The sequence below is a fragment of the Egretta garzetta genome, unplaced genomic scaffold, assembly GCF_000687185.1.
Source record: "Egretta garzetta isolate BGI_Z169 unplaced genomic scaffold, ASM68718v1 scaffold287, whole genome shotgun sequence".
NCBI classification, from domain to species: domain Eukaryota; kingdom Metazoa; phylum Chordata; class Aves; order Pelecaniformes; family Ardeidae; genus Egretta; species Egretta garzetta.
Window position 1 is genome coordinate 11,843,134 of NW_009260435.1, and position 18,222 is coordinate 11,861,355.

General features: G+C 40.6%; 1 protein-coding gene across 1 annotated transcript in view; it reads right to left on the bottom strand.

Moving 5' to 3' along the window:
• FBN1 (fibrillin 1) overlaps positions 1–18,222 on the bottom strand; it is a 145,469-nt gene that overhangs the window by 2,584 nt on the left and 124,663 nt on the right. Inside the window, 16 exon segments of the mRNA XM_009644016.2 lie at positions 201–375; positions 1,412–1,643; positions 4,359–4,478; positions 5,542–5,670; positions 6,357–6,473; positions 7,431–7,553; positions 7,773–7,898; positions 8,497–8,703; positions 9,260–9,385; positions 9,996–10,127; positions 10,554–10,676; positions 12,295–12,414; positions 12,788–12,904; positions 13,616–13,681; positions 15,966–16,115; positions 18,086–18,211. Of these exon segments, the coding sequence (XP_009642311.2) occupies positions 201–375; positions 1,412–1,643; positions 4,359–4,478; positions 5,542–5,670; positions 6,357–6,473; positions 7,431–7,553; positions 7,773–7,898; positions 8,497–8,703; positions 9,260–9,385; positions 9,996–10,127; positions 10,554–10,676; positions 12,295–12,414; positions 12,788–12,904; positions 13,616–13,681; positions 15,966–16,115; positions 18,086–18,211 (2,189 nt within the window).

Below are 18,222 nucleotides of genomic sequence, written 5' to 3' on the forward strand. Positions count from 1 at the left end.
AGGATGAGCTTTGCCTAATGACAGTGAACGACTTCAGAAAGCCCACCCCCCCGGCTACTTGGCACCCAAAACCAGCTCTTTGGTCTAACTTTGTTTGGGGTGTACATTTTCCCTGTGGGATTGTCTCTTGGCACACCTCCTCCTGAGACTGGCTTTCACAAGACAACCACAAACCCTTTCCCCCAAAGAGAGTCCCTTACCTCTGCTTCGTTTGCAGTTTCATTAGTGCTTCTGCGCTTCCTTCCTCTCTTGGGATAGCCATTGATTTTACATTCATAACAAGCTTCGGGAGAGAGGGAGTTGTCATCTACTTCTCCACTGAGTGAAAGCTCTTGTCCTTGACCTTTGCCTAGCCCCACTCCAGAAACACAGTGTCTGAGGAAGGAAGAAATTAAAAATTAATTCCAGTGAGACAGATTTTATCAAAAGCTGAATTTGGGGGACTGTGAATGCAAATAAGGCAATTATGTTGCACTCATTTCCTAGGAAAAATTTCTGCTGAAGTCAACAGACAAAATTCTCACTGAATCACAGTGCAGGTAACCTCTGATTTCACAAATCTGGCTCCACAAGGTTTTGCCTAAGAGAGACCTGCCAGTATTTAACAGTTTTAAAAACACAGGCTGAAGCTCTGAGAAGTTGTTAGTAATTTCTGTCATCCAACCTGGAACACATTAAAAGAGACTAGTTTCCAGAAACTGCTGAAAAATCTGAAAAGTGAGGTCTTTCATAATGTATCCCAAAGCTTTTAGTCACTTCTAAAATTTAAGCCATGATCTTTCTGCTTTCTGTTTGAGTTGCTTGGTCCTACACGATGCACAGCCCTAACACTTCCACTGGGGCAAGTGAAAATTGTTTTTCTTGATAAAGCAGTCATTTATTCAAAAAATGATTCATTTGGAACACAGAAGAATATGGAACACACAAGAATGTAAGAGCATACAGAATTGTTATTCCAACCAGTGGGTGAAGCCACTTGTATAATATCATTTGTCTTTGGAGCTGGCAGGGGGGCATTATTATTATTTTCTTTTTTTTTTAAGGAGACAAGTGATACACCACAAATCACAGTGAGGGGTGTGAGCTCCCAAGTGGCAAGCTCAGAGAACTTGGCTTGCTGCTGGGGTGTGCAGGAGAGAGGTGAAAGCAGTAGCTTAAAGAGAGGTGACTGAACGCAGTAGCCCTGACCAAATTTCATTAAGCATTAAACCCCACATTGCTCCCTTCCCTTGGTTACCTTTCCCCTCCCTCATCTCCAAAATCAGCAGGTGCATCCAACTCTTGAGCACCTCCACAATCCTACCCCTCTTTCATTGGTGACAATCCCCCTGGTTCTGCTGCTCCACACTACAGAGAAGGGAGAGGATTATGTCCCCTTTGTGTCTGTTAGTTTAAAATGAGAATCCCTTACCCTTGTCCTATTCTGAAGTAACCAGGTGGACATCCACAGACATAGCCACCTTCAGTATTTGAACAACCATAACTGCATGGGGCTTGTGCAGAACCGCATTCATTGATATCTTGGCAACCTCCACTAAACTGTTCATACTGAAATCCGGTAGGGCACATACATTTATAGCTTCCCAAAGTATTGTGGCAAGATGCTCCTCCACAAATGTGTGCACTGAGACATTCATTTTCATCTGGAAAAGAAGCAGAACATACCATGTTAACTCTTACTCTTAGGTCTAGTCCAACTTACCCCTTCAGAAAGGTTGTGCTTGACTGTTGCTAAACACACTGCCACATCAGACGGACAGAAACAGAGAACAGGGTTTGGCCTCACCCTTGGCTAGGGCAGCAGTCGCTAGGAGATGACTACAACCATACAACAGAGCAACATTTGGGCTACTCTACAGAAGATGTTTCATGCCACGTCAGCTCATGCTCTGGAGAGCAGAGAAGCAGAGGAGGCAATTTTTTTTTCTTGTTCCAGAAACAACTGAGAAGAATAAAACTTTGTACAGCCAACAATCTAGTCCAGTAATCCCCTGTTCATAATGCTAGTCAGCATTAGAGGAAAAACAGTAAGGAATCAAGCTCTGACACCTTTTCCAGCGACTGAAAATCCCTCCCTACATATTCACATTTAAATACGAGGTACAGGTAAGGTACAGGAACATCAGGGAAGTAAAAATAAAAGCAGCTGTAGATACAAAAGAGTGCCACATTCTGAGCCAGCCCTTTTCCAAACTTCCCAAGTGCAGCACTGTAGGAGTTCAAGGTCAGTCCAGGCTTGTTTACTGTAAATAGCTGGGTTTTTAAATGTAGCTGGTCTGAATTTTTTTGTCTGATGTGGCAAATTGCTTTGAAACATTCTGAATGCTATTGTTCCCCATTTTCTGTGATAAAGTAACTGCACATGCACATTGTGTGTGTGTGCACATGCATAAGAAATGCTCTCTGCAGACTGTAGGGATCAAACATAAAGCACAGAGCAGCATCTCTGCCCTAAGCCTTCAAGTTACAGGAGAACGAGTACCAATTCAGAGCATTAGTGTCTTTTTCCAAACAATGTGGCTGTTCCTTCCTTGTTTAAAAGCAATGCCTCTGCTTCTTGCAGCCTGATTTATGGCGCAGTGCACTACAGAATTGCCTGGACAGGGGATGCAGTCACACACAGCACAAGAAAAGGGAGGAACCAAAGCATTCTTCAGCGATTATCTAAATATATGTTGCAGCAACATCAAAAGTCCCTGAACACTTCATTAAATAAGCTAAAAAAGACACAAACTGTTTGCAGAGTTGGAATTGCCAGGGACCATGAAGGCATTGTCACAGAAAAGCCTGTTACATGGATTCTCCCCCTGCGGTACACCTAGGAGAGCTAGACAAGTATCTTGAGCACATACAGTTACAGGCGCTACAATGTGAGCATGTGGAGACCACAGGGTAACAAAACCTGGGGCTGAATTCTGCACTTTTTCAGATCCTACAATGTCCTCCAGCAGCCAGATATGGCAGTGCTGGTTTGGGTTTTTTGGTGGGGTGTTTTTCGCTTGTTTGTTTTCTTTTTTTCTTTTTTTTACCCTCCCGCAGATTAAATTCTAATTTAACCCTAAGCTCTGCTAGTTTAATAAATATTCAAAACCACCACATGTTTGTGCTCCCTCCTTGTTCTCTTGTATGTCACAGGCAGAGAGCACTGGAGCACAAGCAAACGTCACAGCAAGGACTGTATAAAATGTCAGGAGGTTTGGTAAGCATAATTAAAAGCAGAGACCTGCCTAGAGCACGACAGTGATAACAAGCAAAAGCATTTTTATGTTTCTGAAAGCAAAGAAAGCCAAACAAAGAGTTATGAAGCCCTTTGTTCTCAAAGGGGTCAAACACATCTCCGGGTATCCACACAAGACTAGCTTGTATAAAGCCCTTTAAATGTGACTAAAAATGCACACAACTGTCACTAGAGGAAAAAAAAAATATTCATGTTTCTCTTGTCTGAATATGCTTCGTGCTACACTGCTGAAATGTACAAGGGATTCTTCCCATGACTTCCGCAGAGGACCCAGTTCTGTCTGCTCAAGTCATACCCAGCATCAATGCTCCGCACATGCAGCCCCATCTACAAGGGCTCAGAGACTTGGGATAGAACCAAAGTTTAGGTAGGGAAGAAATAAGCATTTTAATTCACTGGTGTATTTACTTAACATAAGTAAAGAGCACTAGCATTTGTTATTTATAACCAGAATTGTCCTGTAAGTACTTGTTATAAACTGCATCCCAAAGCTGCAAGGAAGCATCTTTAGACAGATAGCAGCAGCTCTGCTCAAATACGACAAATGGTTAATTCTGCACAGAGAAAAGGCGTAAACACAGCAGCCTTCCTCTAGGTGCGCAAGAATGATAAAAGCACAGATCAAGTAGGATTTTAATCGAATTTTAGATGATGCTTTGGACCAGAAGTTTCCTTTTACAGTTTAGCAATCCAAACTTGCCATTTAGAGTCTGCCAGGTTCAACGCACCATCAGCGCTCAGACAGGACCTGTGGCTGAGCAGAGACTATTGCACAGCCAAGTAAGACTTCCTTTGCTCAGACCGCAAAATATACGTGTAACAAAAGTTCCCTCAAAGTCAATACAACTTCTAGCACCCTCAGCTATAACTTTGTGCTTAAACACTTGTCAAACCAGGACATAGGCTACTGGGTGCTTCATATCCACTCTTTCATATCTTCATATCCGCTCTTCATATCCACGCCTTTCACAGGAGTGCACATTCATAATGCAACTCGCCTGGGTTTATTAAATTATAATCAGAAAAAGAAAATACAGCAAACTGCACCACTGCCCTTCACTTCTTGCTGCTAACAAAGGCAACATGCATTTTGATGTATGAATTTAAAAAAGTGACTTGCCAACACATTGGTTCCACTGGTAATGCTGGAGATATCCTTGTGGGCAGCTACACCTGTATCCTCCAATTATATTTTGGCAGCCATGCTGACATCGGTGGTTTCCATCACATTCATCAACATCTAAAAAGGTGAGATACATTCTGAGTTTGGGGCGAGAAGCTCAAATTATGCCACATTTGGAAAGTATGTTACAAATAATTATATTTAAGAAATTCTTTACAATGAGGGTGGTGAAACACTGGAACAGGTTGCCCAGAGAGGTGGTGGAGGCCCCATCCCTGGAAGCATTCAAGGCCAGGTTGGACGGGGCTCTGAGCAACCTGATCTAGTTGGCGGTGTCCCTGCTCACTGCGGGGGGGTTGGACTAGATGACCTCTAGGGGTCCCTTCCAACCCAAAACATTCTATGATTCTATGATTCTATCATTCTATGATATATATATTCATAAATTATAGAGAGAGAGGTATATTTTAGGGCCTTCCAAAAACCTGACCAGTGCTTGGAGACCACTTTGGGCCTTTCAGGTTTGGATTTCTGGCTCCACAACAAGTAACTTACGGCTGAAAACTACCGAAAACTCAAATTCAGCCACAATTTGCAGAATTTTGGCATTCTGCTATGAAGCAGAGAGCAGAAAGCTGTTTGTACATGGGACCCCAAGGCTTTCCTAAGGCTCCCAGCTCCACAGCAGGTTGTCCCTTGCTTTTACCCAAGCATCCAACCCAGGAACCCCAGGATATCTCTTTTCAAAGCAAACCAGACTCTATCCCAGGAGAAGGCTCTAGAGGCTCTTGGGACCCAGAGGAATAAAGTCTGCAGCCCTTGAACTCTCTCTTGAGCAGGTCGCCTCAGAGATGCAAGACTTCCCGTCCTTGGCAAGTCCCTCAGAAATCCATACAGGGTTCAACAGAAGTTAAACTAAGACATCCCAGGCTAAATATAAGTCATCCCAGAAAATATCTGCCCAGCCCTTTAGCATCCTGCAATATATCGACTTATTTGGGGCCCATGGAGAAAAAAACTGCCTTGTTGCTAAATTTCTACCCTCCTTCAATCTACACATGCTCACTCCATAGGTTTTGGTACTTACTCCATAGGTCCCTCCTTGGGTGACAGTATGGCTGAGAGAAGATGAAGGAAAGCAAGAGAAGGCCGACGTAAACGCACTGTGTGTTGTACCTACCTTCACAGCTAAGCCCAGTTTGATCGAGTGAGAAGCCACGTTGACACTCACACACAAAACTTCCCGGTGTATTCTGGCAAATGCCCTTCGCACCACATAAATTGATTTCAGTAGCACACTCGTTATTATCTGAAGGAAACCAAAGCCTGAGTGTTACTTTTTATTCCTTGTTGTAAAGATGATCATTTAGCAATGCTGACAACGAACAGTTTATGACAAGAGCTGAAGCAGCATCAGTAACATAGCTGTCATGCTGCCCTCTCAATTTTTTTACCTTGCACTACAGAAGGAGAGCTTGCATCACCTTCTTCTTCTCTAACAAGAGCTATGAGAAGGGAAACCCTCCTTCACCAAGAATATGCAGTTTGATGTTCTAGGCTTCAAAACCCCCCAAATTCACACCAATACCACAGGATCATCAGACTGCCACAAGCAGGATCCAACTTGCAGAGCAGAAAGGGTGTTTTGCAGGAAGTAGTTTTGGTTAACATTTCCATGACATAACGGGTACGTGTTTAAAGGACAACTGCAGAAATGTATGTTTCATGCTCACTGTTTAAAGAAGCCTTCACATGATCTCTAATGTGGATCTTGCAATGAACTACAAGAACAGAAACATAACTTTTTTTGCTCCATGGGTAAGAAAGGGTAAGGCAAGAATTAAAATTTTTGCCCTGGTGGGACCAGGATCAGAAGCAGGCCTATGTTTCCATTTGGTTTCTCAGGAAGCCGATTTCACCTCCTTGCTACTTTGCTTCTGGAATAAGAGTCAGTAATAAATCCCGAATCTGTGTCCACATTCCCACATCACTTACCAATGCAGGCTGTATGGTGCTGAGTGAATCCAGGAGGACATTTACAAGTGAAACCCCCAATAGTGTTGACGCAAAGGAACTGGCAGTTGTGCTGCTTGGTTGCACATTCATCGAGATCTAGAAAAACCCAAGAAAACAACTTTCACTTATGTTCCCTGTGGAGGACCTGACTGTTCAGCTGGACTTAGAGAGAAGTGATTGCAAATAAATAACCTATCAAATAAAGCCTTCTGAATCTACTCCTCACTTTCCATGCTGGCTTTCTCTCACATGAAGCCCCACATGTAATGAATGGGACTTTGGAGCTACGCTACTGTACATGCTAACACTGGATTACAGACACCACTCTCATCTGTCAGAAAGGTGCTCTTACATCATAAATGTCTGCTCTCACTGCAGTCAGTAAATGGGAAGTCACGATCTTCATGAGAAGCAGTGGCAGACTGCAAAACAGTATTGCACTGAAGCATGCTATTAATCCAAGAGAAATATTTAAATGCTAACGACAACTCCAAAAGAAATATCTAAATGCTAATGATGAAGTACACTGTCATTTCCCATGCCTAGTTTAGAATTGTTGCTCTAACTTGTGCAGTTTCAGTCAGATCTTTGCTACCAAGATACATAAATAAATGCAATTATAATGAACATTTCAAAATCTCTCCTGCACTGCTGTTCCTTATTCAGCATACTGCAGAGGTGGTGGGTTAAAACTCTGTTGATGCTGGACAATGCACTGCAAACCATGCTCATCTTTGCATCCCTTAAGATACATTTATCACTGAAAAATATGGCTTAAACCAAAATAAGACCAATCATACGCTATTGGTTACAAAGTCTTTTAAGATCAGCTGTCATCAGCCTGCAAAAATTCCTGCGGATCTACTGTTCATCCAGATTATCAAAGAACTAACTGAAGCACCAGCTCTGTTCTGTGCAGGCCACTGCTTCTGTCTTTACTGGAAATACTCACATGAATCAAGGAGACAGATTTATATAATTTAAATATCCTTGGATTGGTATTTGCCTGTGACACACAGAGTTTCTGCAGCAAATTCTTTTCTTGATTTTTACCTTTACAGCTTCTCCCATCTTCTTGCAGGATGTACCCTTTTGGACATGAACACTGGAAGCTCCCCTCTGTGTTTTTGCAGATGAAATTACAAGGTTTGGGGGACTCATTACATTCATTCAGATCTAGAAGAAGCAAAACCAGATACCTCAGTGCTGATAACCAAGACCTGTGATAACATTTTTCAAAATGCTTAGGATATCAGAAGGAAATCAAAATCCCCAAACATTCTAACGAATGACAGTTTCTTTTCTCATTTTTCAAAATCTTTGTAGTTCCTTCTTCAAATCATCTCTTAGTAAGGTAATAAACTTTATAGACATACACCATAATTGAAAACCTACCTATGCAAAGAGTGCCAGTTATATCTGTAGTATAACCGAGGTTGCAATGACAACGATAAGATCCCCTCTCATTGATGCATTCCCCATTACGGCAGACATCATGAATAACCTTGCACTCATCAATATCTGCAATTAAATGACAGTTAGTTCACAATGGAACAAGAACTGATTTTACACAGCTTCAATAGATTCTTGTGACCTGACATGGAAAAAACCCCACGCCATACATAAAATAAAAAAAAAAATACATAAAATAATGAAGTGTTGCACAGATTAAGGAGAAATATTAAGTGAAAAAATACAGAATGGAGCATTAATCTAACTTTCAAATGCAATGAACAAGCCTTAAGTGGAAGTGAACAACCAGAGCTGATCATATATTAGCCTCCATAAATCAAATATCACTTTGCTTTCACGTACACAAATATCTCTTAATCTGTACCTACAACACACTCAAACATGAGAGTGCAAATTCCCACTCCAGTGCATGTCAGTCAACCAGCATGCAAAATAACTATCTGCCAAGTTGGAATGGATGCCTTTGGCTACGCGCCCTCCTCCCAAAGGACTGTACTCTCTCAACATGAAAGCTCTCAGAAAATTTTGACTGATACGCAAAATATTTAGGACCTCACAGTGTTCAAATACACAAAAAGAAAGAGTTTATAATTTATTAACTGAATTTGACACTGTGTAAGAGGGCCTTTAATAGAAAAGTCAGTACCTGCTCCATTAGACATGTATCCTCGGCCATGAGGACAAAGCTTCTTGAAGGCCACAGTGCCTGGGAAGGGGCAGACCTCGCAGTTTTGCCCCCAGCCTCGGCCACCATCACAGCAGCATTCAGACTTGGTGACAGAGTTCCTGTTGCTTGATCCGATTTGACACATACTTTGTAAGACTTCAGTGAAGCAGTAGCCCTCCCTGTTGTCTGGAAGATAAATTATGCATCACAGAGAATCCTAATGGTGACGACCTCCAGAGGGTCATGAGATATTAGGAATTTAGTCAGAAATATAAAAGAAAGGGCATACTTCACCCTGGGACTGTGGAACTGAGAGCGAAAGAATACCAGCAGTAAGAAAGAGAGCACGATGTCTAAGGGAAACAAAGATGACAGGAAATTTAGCAAAAGATGGAAGACAAGTTACCTTATGCTTATAAAAATATATGGTTCTGTCTGAACCCAGAGAAAAAGGACTGGCTGAAAATCTGCACCAAAGAAAAGGCAGAGTAATTCTCAGCTGACTGAAACCATTGAACAGTCAGCTTTCATAGCAAGCCAACCCAACCAGGCTGACCGAAGCAGGCACACAGTTAGCATGGGAGGAATGAACTTGCAGGAAGGCACCTGCTTATAAATGACCCCTCCCGGAGGCACGTAAATTTAAGAGCATGTTTACTCACTATACATTTCTAAGTTTAAGTTCAACCACGGTTTCTGTTACCAAAGTGGTAGTTCATTAGGGTGTTAATGTGAGACTTACCAAGGCATTCGTTCTGGGCATCACTGACAGTGAATCCCTCATTGCATTCACATCTGTAACTTCCTACTGTGTTTACACAACGGCCGTTCTCGCAGATCCCAGGTTTGGTCTGACATTCATTCTCATCTGTGTTTTTGAAATGATATGACAAAAATCAAGTCCATTAAGTGGATTAATGCAGGTTAGAGAAGTCTGTATGGAGCTCTTAAGCTGTGCATTCTGCCTGGTTAAACTTTATTAAAAAAAAAATTACGCAAAAGCCTCTTTTATTCAATTTTCAGAGGAAAGATGACCATCTAGCTCACAACATTATATATGTTGTTACCACATTTTCTCTGCAATTAATTCCTCACTGGTTTTCAAAATTTTTCATAGTTACAGCTGCACTTCTGAATGCCATCCAAAGTTTAAAAACAATTCAGATTTACTCTCATTCATGCTAACAAACAAGCTTACAGCAATGGGCCCGATTCTCTGCTTTCTTCATTCAGAGCAATTCAGTAGCAGCAGTACAAACTGATTGTAAAAGACAGCCACATCCAGATTTTCTGCTTGCTGCCCACATGTGTGCACACCTGAACAGTAGAGCAAAGCGTGTATAGCACTGGTAGATCTATTACACAGATAGTTGTGTAATTCTTCTTCCAAGTTCCTTAACACTTTGTTAAATCCAAAATTTTCAGCTCTGACAAGGAACTGTATGTTTCAAGATCTTCAACACTTCAGGGTCACTCACCTATACAGCCTTCCCCATCTGGTCTGCGCTGATAACCTGGTCCACAGATACACATATAGGTGCCAATTAGGTTTTTGCACTCCATCTGTTTTGAGTCACAGTCGTGAATTCCTTCTTCACACTCATTCTGATCTAAAACACAAGGTTTAGACTTTATTATATAGAGAGACAATCCTGGAAATTCACAATAGTAAATTCTGACCTTGGAACTCCTATCATAATCAAACTCTACGCATACTTTTATTGTGCTAAACTAACCATAAGATATACTAGCCTAGAGCAAATTGATTTCTCCCAAATGCCCATTTTCAGGGCAAGACAAAACCGTATCATCTGATATGACCTCACTTTATGCAGATGTATAAGTTTACGAGCAGGACAGGGCTAATACAATCAACTGCATAATTCAAACCATAGAATTTCATCCCAAATTCTTTCTGACTCAGTTACTTCCTGGGATTAAAACTCTGGCCCAACAGTGCAGTGAGTCAGAGCCCTACCCCTGCAGGAACTCAAAATCATTATCTCATAACTGTGAGAGACTGGTAGGAGCTTTACCTCTGCACATTCTCCGGTCCTCTCGCAGAACATACCCTGTGGGGCACTTGCATTCGTAGGATCCAAAAGTGTTCACACAGCGGAAAGCGCAGAGCAGAGGATTCTGAATACACTCGTTGACATCTGGATTTGGAGCAACAAAGACCATGGGGAAGTGAAACATGCTTTCGTAAAACTCAGCAGACTTGAGTGCACAGTTTTTAGGTACAGGCATTATCACAGATCCCAGTTTACTGAGGGCTAAATTTTAATAGTTGGGGATCCATGGTTCTAGTCATTATGGATTTCTGTATAGAAGCAGGCACCACACATGCCAGGATGTTTGCACAGCTACCTGAAGTTTCAATATCTTCAACGGCAAGCAGCCAATGGAAATAATTTCCAGATCCATGCTGCCAAAATACTGAGTTAAAACTGTATCTTTTCCACATCTAGGCTCAGTTTTTATGACTGGTTATTTTTAAATTCTAGATGCACTAATCCAGCTTCTTTGTACACTGAATTCCATAAAGCAATACGGAATACCAGAAACAATATTTTGAAGTGCATTTACATACACTCTGGGCTACTTGAGTAATTACTGCTACATAATGATATTTATGCGCTCTGCTAACTCCTCCTCTGCAATTTGAGCTTTCACCCAAATTCCACAGGGAAGTGGATGAAGCTCTAACTTTATATAAAACTAATACAAGCTGATGCAAAAATAGAAGCATTCTTTTGTACGGGTTTGCATATTAATAGATTGTGGCGGGTACTTTAAGAACAGCTGTGTGAGGTCAGAAGAGTGTGTCAGAATGTCCTAGGACATTCTCCTCTCTCTCTTGTAACAGGAGGAGAAGAGTATTAAAAAACCCATACCATGTATACAGAGATCTTTCCCCTGATACAGCCTCTCAGCTTAAGGACTTCCACAGCCAAAAGCCACAACTAAACTATCAAGCTTAATTTCTACTGAGGGATTCCCACATAAATTTGTACAATCTCTTCTGGGCCTCACTAATATTCTGCAGCAAAGAGTTCCACAACTTAAGTACTATGCATATAGAAATACTTGCTTTGGTTTGTCTAACATGTTCTCTCTATTTTTGGTACCTTTACCACTTGTGGCTTTATAAATTTAAATCATGTATCTCTTCAAACACTTTTTCCACACTGAAAAATTCCAGTCTAGTTAATTTTCTGTATCTCTGATCTTCCTTACCCCTCCCTTCTTTGTGCATTTTCAATTTTTTATTTTTGAAATGAGAGACCAAAACATGAAAAATATTCAACACGGGGTATGATGGTAATTGTCTAGTACTGTATTTATATTTTCTGGTTTATTCTCTCTGTCTTCCCTAACAAATCCAAGTGGCCCATTTTCTATTTTCATCATCCACAGTGACTCTCGTCACTCAAGGGTTGTCTAGGACGTAAGCAAAAACCATACATACAATAAGCAGCATTTCCGGGGACTGTTCTGGAGAGCCTGTACCCCAACATGCTCCTTTTTGAGCAGTCCCTTTGCAAATGCTACCGGAAAGCCTGTCCACCCAACCACCAGTTAGAAAAAGGTACCACAGTTCAAGGTGGATACAGGATGGAGGAACTTACTTTTCTGCTTCAGATAAAGATGCATTGTTCCAAATGTTCATATTTTTCTTTTTAAGCTGCTTTACTCTCCTCAATTGTTTCCGCAATCAGGAAACTGTTAAGGCATACAACTACCATGACAGTCCTTAACACATGGGAGTCTCACCTTCACAGGTCATCATTGGTCCAGGCTCAAATCCTTCAACGCAGGTGCATTCAAAACCTCCCACCACATTCCTGCAAGTCCCATTTCCACACGGGTTTCCAACAGCACATTCATCAGTATCTGTAAGCAGTTAAATCAATGCAAGGATACATGGTTATACTCAGCCAAAAAGGTATAAAATCTACCTTGTTGATGTACAACCAAAAAAATGGAAAAACATGAAATCCAAGAACTCACGTAAGTTCCTGAATTAGAGTCACAGAGTCCTAGCATAATTTGGGATCGCTAGAGGTTATCTGGACCAAACACTCAGCCAGAGCAGGACCAGCTTGGAGCAGATTGCTCTGGCAATCTTAAAACCTGACAGGTTTTAAGCACCAGAGGGGATGGAGTCTCCACAACATTAGAATAACATAACCTCACTACTCCTCAATGCCAATACTCAGCAATTCAGCAGATTCTTTAAAATGGAAGATGAAACAGCTATACTTACCCACACATTGAGCTCCTTGTAGGATGTAACCATACGGACATTCACAGCGGAAAGACCCATCTGTGTTGATACACTGCCCAAATTTACAGTTATCTGGATCAAGGCACTCATCCACATCTTAACCAGAAATAAAAATAACACAGTAAGTGCAATTGAATTAATGCGCTTTTAGACTTTTCTCAAAGAACAAGTGTTGTTCTGGCAAGAAATATTTCTGAGATCACAAAAAAATACCAGTATTTGAATACTGATATATTAGGATGAGGGCACAGAATTTGTCTTGCAGGTCAGCTTTTGGGATGCAGAAAAGAAACGGATTCTAAATGTCAGATAAAAAGCCAACTGGGGCTACAGGGAGAGGAGCAGATATGAAAAGCAGTAGTCATCCAGTGTTCCTTAAATGAAAACTTTTGCCAATAAGGCTGAAGTGCTGTTTGTCTTGGGAGAGAACAGAATGTACTGAAGGGATCTGTGGTTTGCACTTCTGGAGGATTAAAACCATTTACTGTAAACAGGCTACATAGATTGTATAAGAAAAGACAGGTATGCTATGTGCTCTGTTCTCTGGATCATACATAAGTTTCCTAGCAAGTCTGCTCAGCATAAATTAAGAAGCCAATTATGCTACTCTAAAATAAGTTTAATTTCTGATATATGAGATATTCAAGCTTGAATTTAAAATTCGTATAAATAATTGAAAAAAAGAGTATAGAAGTTTCCACAATTCATGGATTTTGGAAATAGTTGTAGAGGTGTTTTTCTCAACTGAGTATGAGTAGAAAATGGGATACTGATGCAACATTGGCATCGTGCAGTTCAAGCACTTACCCAGTCTTGCATCACCAGGTCCAACAAGGATGCCAATTCCAAATGGACAAATCTGTCTGAATGCCTCTGTAAAAAAAAAAAAATAAAAAAATCAAACCATATGTTAAATCCTATCTTGGCAATCAGCATCACCCATGGGCTACACAAGTAACCACTGATAGCAATTAATCCTCCTCATGTTCAGATCTAGAAATATAGTTTGTAAATGTACAAACTTATAATTTAATCTTATATATCTTATATTAATGTAAGAAATGTATGCTCACATTACATTTCATCTGATCTCCTGCATGCATATATGTAAAATCCTGTGAATAATTAGCATTATTTAACTTCCTTTAAGGTGCAAACTAATGCAGTATTTCAATTTTGAAAGTATCAATACTAGTGACTGCATTCTATTCTGTTGTAAATGAAAGATTTCCTATGTTTTCCGAAGAAGATACAATTTAATCTATAGTCACCAGTTAGTAACTTCTTAAAGCATGCCAATCTCTAGTTCTAGAGTAAGTAATAATTTTGTTATAGGTAAGCTGAGAGTAAAATTTCTGGGTTCAGCTTCAAGTGAAGTCACCACTCAGTTTCCAAATCCACAAGGTTTTCTATGTTTTTTTAAGATTTAAAGATCACGTAAGTCTTTTGAGAACAAGTCATTCTCAAGGGATGCATGCAATCATAAAGGCCCTTCAGCTTCAGAAACTCCTCTAGTTTGGGTTCTGACACACAAAAAATACAAGTCTTGCAACTGAAACTAACCTTCCACCTTTCCCCTCTAACTGTATCTTGAGCAGATGGATGGACACAGGAGTGTAATTCAAATGATCTCAAGATGCTGCTGACCATGTTCTCTACTAACCATGCTCAGAACATCATCACAGAACCCTTGACAAGAGTTCACTTTTTCTTTTGCAAATTCAGTAGGCTGCAAAGAGGTATACAGGGCAGCAGCACAACACAATCACATATATAACAAATGTTACACTTTCTTTAGTTCAAATACATCAGGTAATCTTTGCTGAGGCTGAACAAAATAGAACTAAATGTAGATGCACACCCGCACTGAAAGCAACAGTCTGTCTGGCACACTGCTAGGCTCTGAGTGGGCACCTCAGCCCTGTGCAGCTGGGCAGCACAAAACCTGCCTGTTGCTCAAGCCTTCAGGAGGAGACTCAGGTGGCACATACGGTTGAGCTTACCAGCCTTCATTCAGATGGCAGAGGATGGAGAACATGCGTGAGATGACAACTGAGTATTTTTAAAAAAAGAAACAATTCCACTGTCCATGACATGCCAACACATAAATTTCCCAGACTCAGCTATTTTAAAGCTATTTCTTTTTTAAAAGATGAGAAAAAATGGCCTTGATATCATCCTTTGAGAACAGTTTAGACTGTGAAAAATACATGTGCTGACACTTCAAGGAAATGCTGCAATGTGTACCAGGCTTTTCCAACTGAGTTTGGTTCAAATGCTCTGGGGCAATGGAATGAAACAGGCACAGGCAATAAGCCTAGGAGGAATATTGCAACTGGCACATCTGATTCTCTTTTCTTTGCTTGGCTTTTGTAAGGATTGTCTGCAAAACATCTGCATGACTTATTAATGAAGTGAACTGTATTAACGTATTGCTGAAACCAGTAATACTGTTAACCACATTTGTCAGCATGAATTAAAGTCTGTTCAGCAAATTGTACCATGATGGTACAAGGGCCTGTTGACTTGCTTGATGCCTAGTTGCTTAGTCTTACAAAGCATACTAACAAAGGAAAGTGTTTCTTTAGCAACAGTCCAGGGAGGCTTTCCTTCATCAAGGCCTGTGTTTGCCATTCCCCACTATTTTTACAAGTCATATTACATACATTACATATTCATACTGATAAGATTGCAAATTTAGATTTTTTTAACAACAAAATGTAGTCACAAAACTTAACAGGGTGATTCAAGATGTGGATCTAGTTTGACTGTTTTTTTTTTTTAAATTAGATTTCATGTCTATGGTGCCCTTATATATAATATAATAATACTTATTTACAATTAGATTAATTCCATTTGTGTCTTGCAGGTATTTTCATTCAGAGCCTATCAAGGACCTACTACTTTCCACTTTCAGTATGTGACACCTCCAGAGCAAAATACTCAGCACCTAATCATACTAACAATCCTATAAGAAAGCAAGGAATATGCTTGAGACTGGACTATGCAAGGAATATGTTTTTTGAGACTGCAATGGCACCTGCTTTACAGAGAGTAATTACAATTGTTAGGGTTAAACGCCTCTGGAAAATTATTTTTCCTAATTCCTTCTTATAAGAATCCCAATCTTCTTTTAGTTCCGAGAGGCTATACGCACCATCTGCTTCCTCTGGGCACAGTTCACAGGGATCTCCCCATCCCTGTCCCTTCAATGCACAGCAACATTCTTGTTTGGAGTGGTTTCGGGACTTCGGCACAGAACATTTTCCATCTTCAAATTTGGTAAAGCAGTAACTTACTCTCAGATCTGCGTAGAGAAAAACTTGTTATGAGCCGTTAGGGTTACTTCGGCACAGTTTTCACTTAGAGGTGTTCATTGCAAAATTACAGGAGGCTCCCCCAGCAAAACACCCAATTTTCATCTGAGTTTATCAAGAAGGACCATTATCTGATTGGGGAAGATCTGAAGAGTGAGGGAAGATCTCTACCACAGTAAAGGAAAGCTATGGGATAGAGTGTCCTTCTTCAGTTATGGAAAAGAAGGGGTTTTTGTCTTTTGCCCAGCAGAGATGGAATTGCTGTACTCCCCTCCTATCCTCACTCCTCTTTGTAAAAACTGAATATTGGCTTAATTTATTTATGTTCCATTATTAGTAAGAATCACTTGAATCAAGAGATTTTAATCAACTTGCAATGATAATACTGTGTAGTGTTAAAATGAGAGGCAATTTTCAATAGCACTTTCCTTCCTCATTCTTCCCTGAGGTACACACATTTTATTCCCTTAAGCTGGGTAACCAGGATGCTGGAGCAGAGCAGAGAACACAAACCACAAGCATCCAGCAGGCAGAGAGCTGGCAGCTCCCTGTGTTGGCAACAGGACAGCAACAGGGCAGTTGTGGAAGCAGCTGCTCATCCAGTTTTCCGGCTGCAGCATCAATGCTGGGCAATGTCCAGATTTTACAAAAATCCTAGGTAATGGGAAGTTTTAGCCAAAACTTTGGCCTGAGATACTTGAAAAAAATGCCAGTCTTCTTCAGGGGATGGGTAGAAACACACTTAAAAGTTCATACACACAAGTGTTCCTTTTCCTCTGACATTATGTGTGAAACAGGGATCTATTTTCATAAAGGAGAAGATTAGGCTGCATTCTTTTTTTATGATTTTGTTTCTTGGGTTTTTTTGTGATTTTTTTTTTTTTACCTTACCTGAAGAGAACAGTACCCTCAGACTGAAGAAACCTCATTTATATAAGCTACAAATGCACAGCTAAACCAGCCGCACTGCTTTCTTGAAGTTGAGTGAAGTAACTGTGCCAAACTGCATGGTGGTTTGGAGACTTGGATGAACATTTACTGCAGGTTGGATTCATTTTTACCAAAACCACAGTTTCATTTAGCCCACTGTGAAGTGAAGAACTCACTATGGTGTCAACAAGCATCACTGTTTTGTGCCAAGCATAACTACAGAGGTCCTTATAAAGGTCTTACTCATCCATGGTTCCCACTGTGCACAGTGTATAGGACATTTAATGATGTATCTATTAAATAAATTTCCAAAGTCTTTAAAATAACTCACTCCCTAATTTTCTGTGCTTGTTTTTTATCCACAAAATAAACTAACCTATGTCTTTTCATTACTAGATGTTCGGCTTTTAGCAACTGATCTCTGTCCTAGTGCCCACGTTTAGGCTCTGAACAGTGTATGCAGTAACCTAGAAGCCAAAAGATACTTCAGACTTTTATAAGCAGATAGGTACTTATTGTCCACACAACACTGTTTGCAAATTTTTTCCATCAGTCCGTTTCCCACCCACACATCTGTGGAGAGGAATAGCATATAACAAGTGTTATGGAGAATTTGATAAGTGCTAAGAACAGCCTTATTCCTGGAAATGCTGCCTTTAGCAGTGCACTGCAGTAGTCTCCTGCCTGCGTTTGTGCTCCATCTCCGTGTCAGACATGTCACAGCCTATACAGAGTTCAGGTAGCCTCAACATTTCTTCTAGGGGTGTAAGAAAGGTCTGCAGGGCAACATAATTTCCTCACTTAACCTGGTGCATTTAACATTATCTTCTCTTTTATTACAATGTTCTTGTTAATGACAAACAGATGTTAGGCAAGACAGAACCTGGCCCCAACTACAGAATTATCATGCTTTCCTTGTGAAAAACACCGTTTGAGTCCAGAGTCTCCTCATTATATTAGAAACAGGCAGCTAATAAGGCTTTTATAAAACATCAAATTTTGAAATGCCAGAAAATAGGAATGAACTTACCTTGGCATCGCCTTCCTGTGGAAGACAACACAAAACCTTCTGGACATAAACATTTGAAACTGCCTGGAGTGTTGCTGCATGTGCCCAGGGCACAAATTTCTGGTTGTTCCACACACTCATCAATGTCTGTAAGAAAA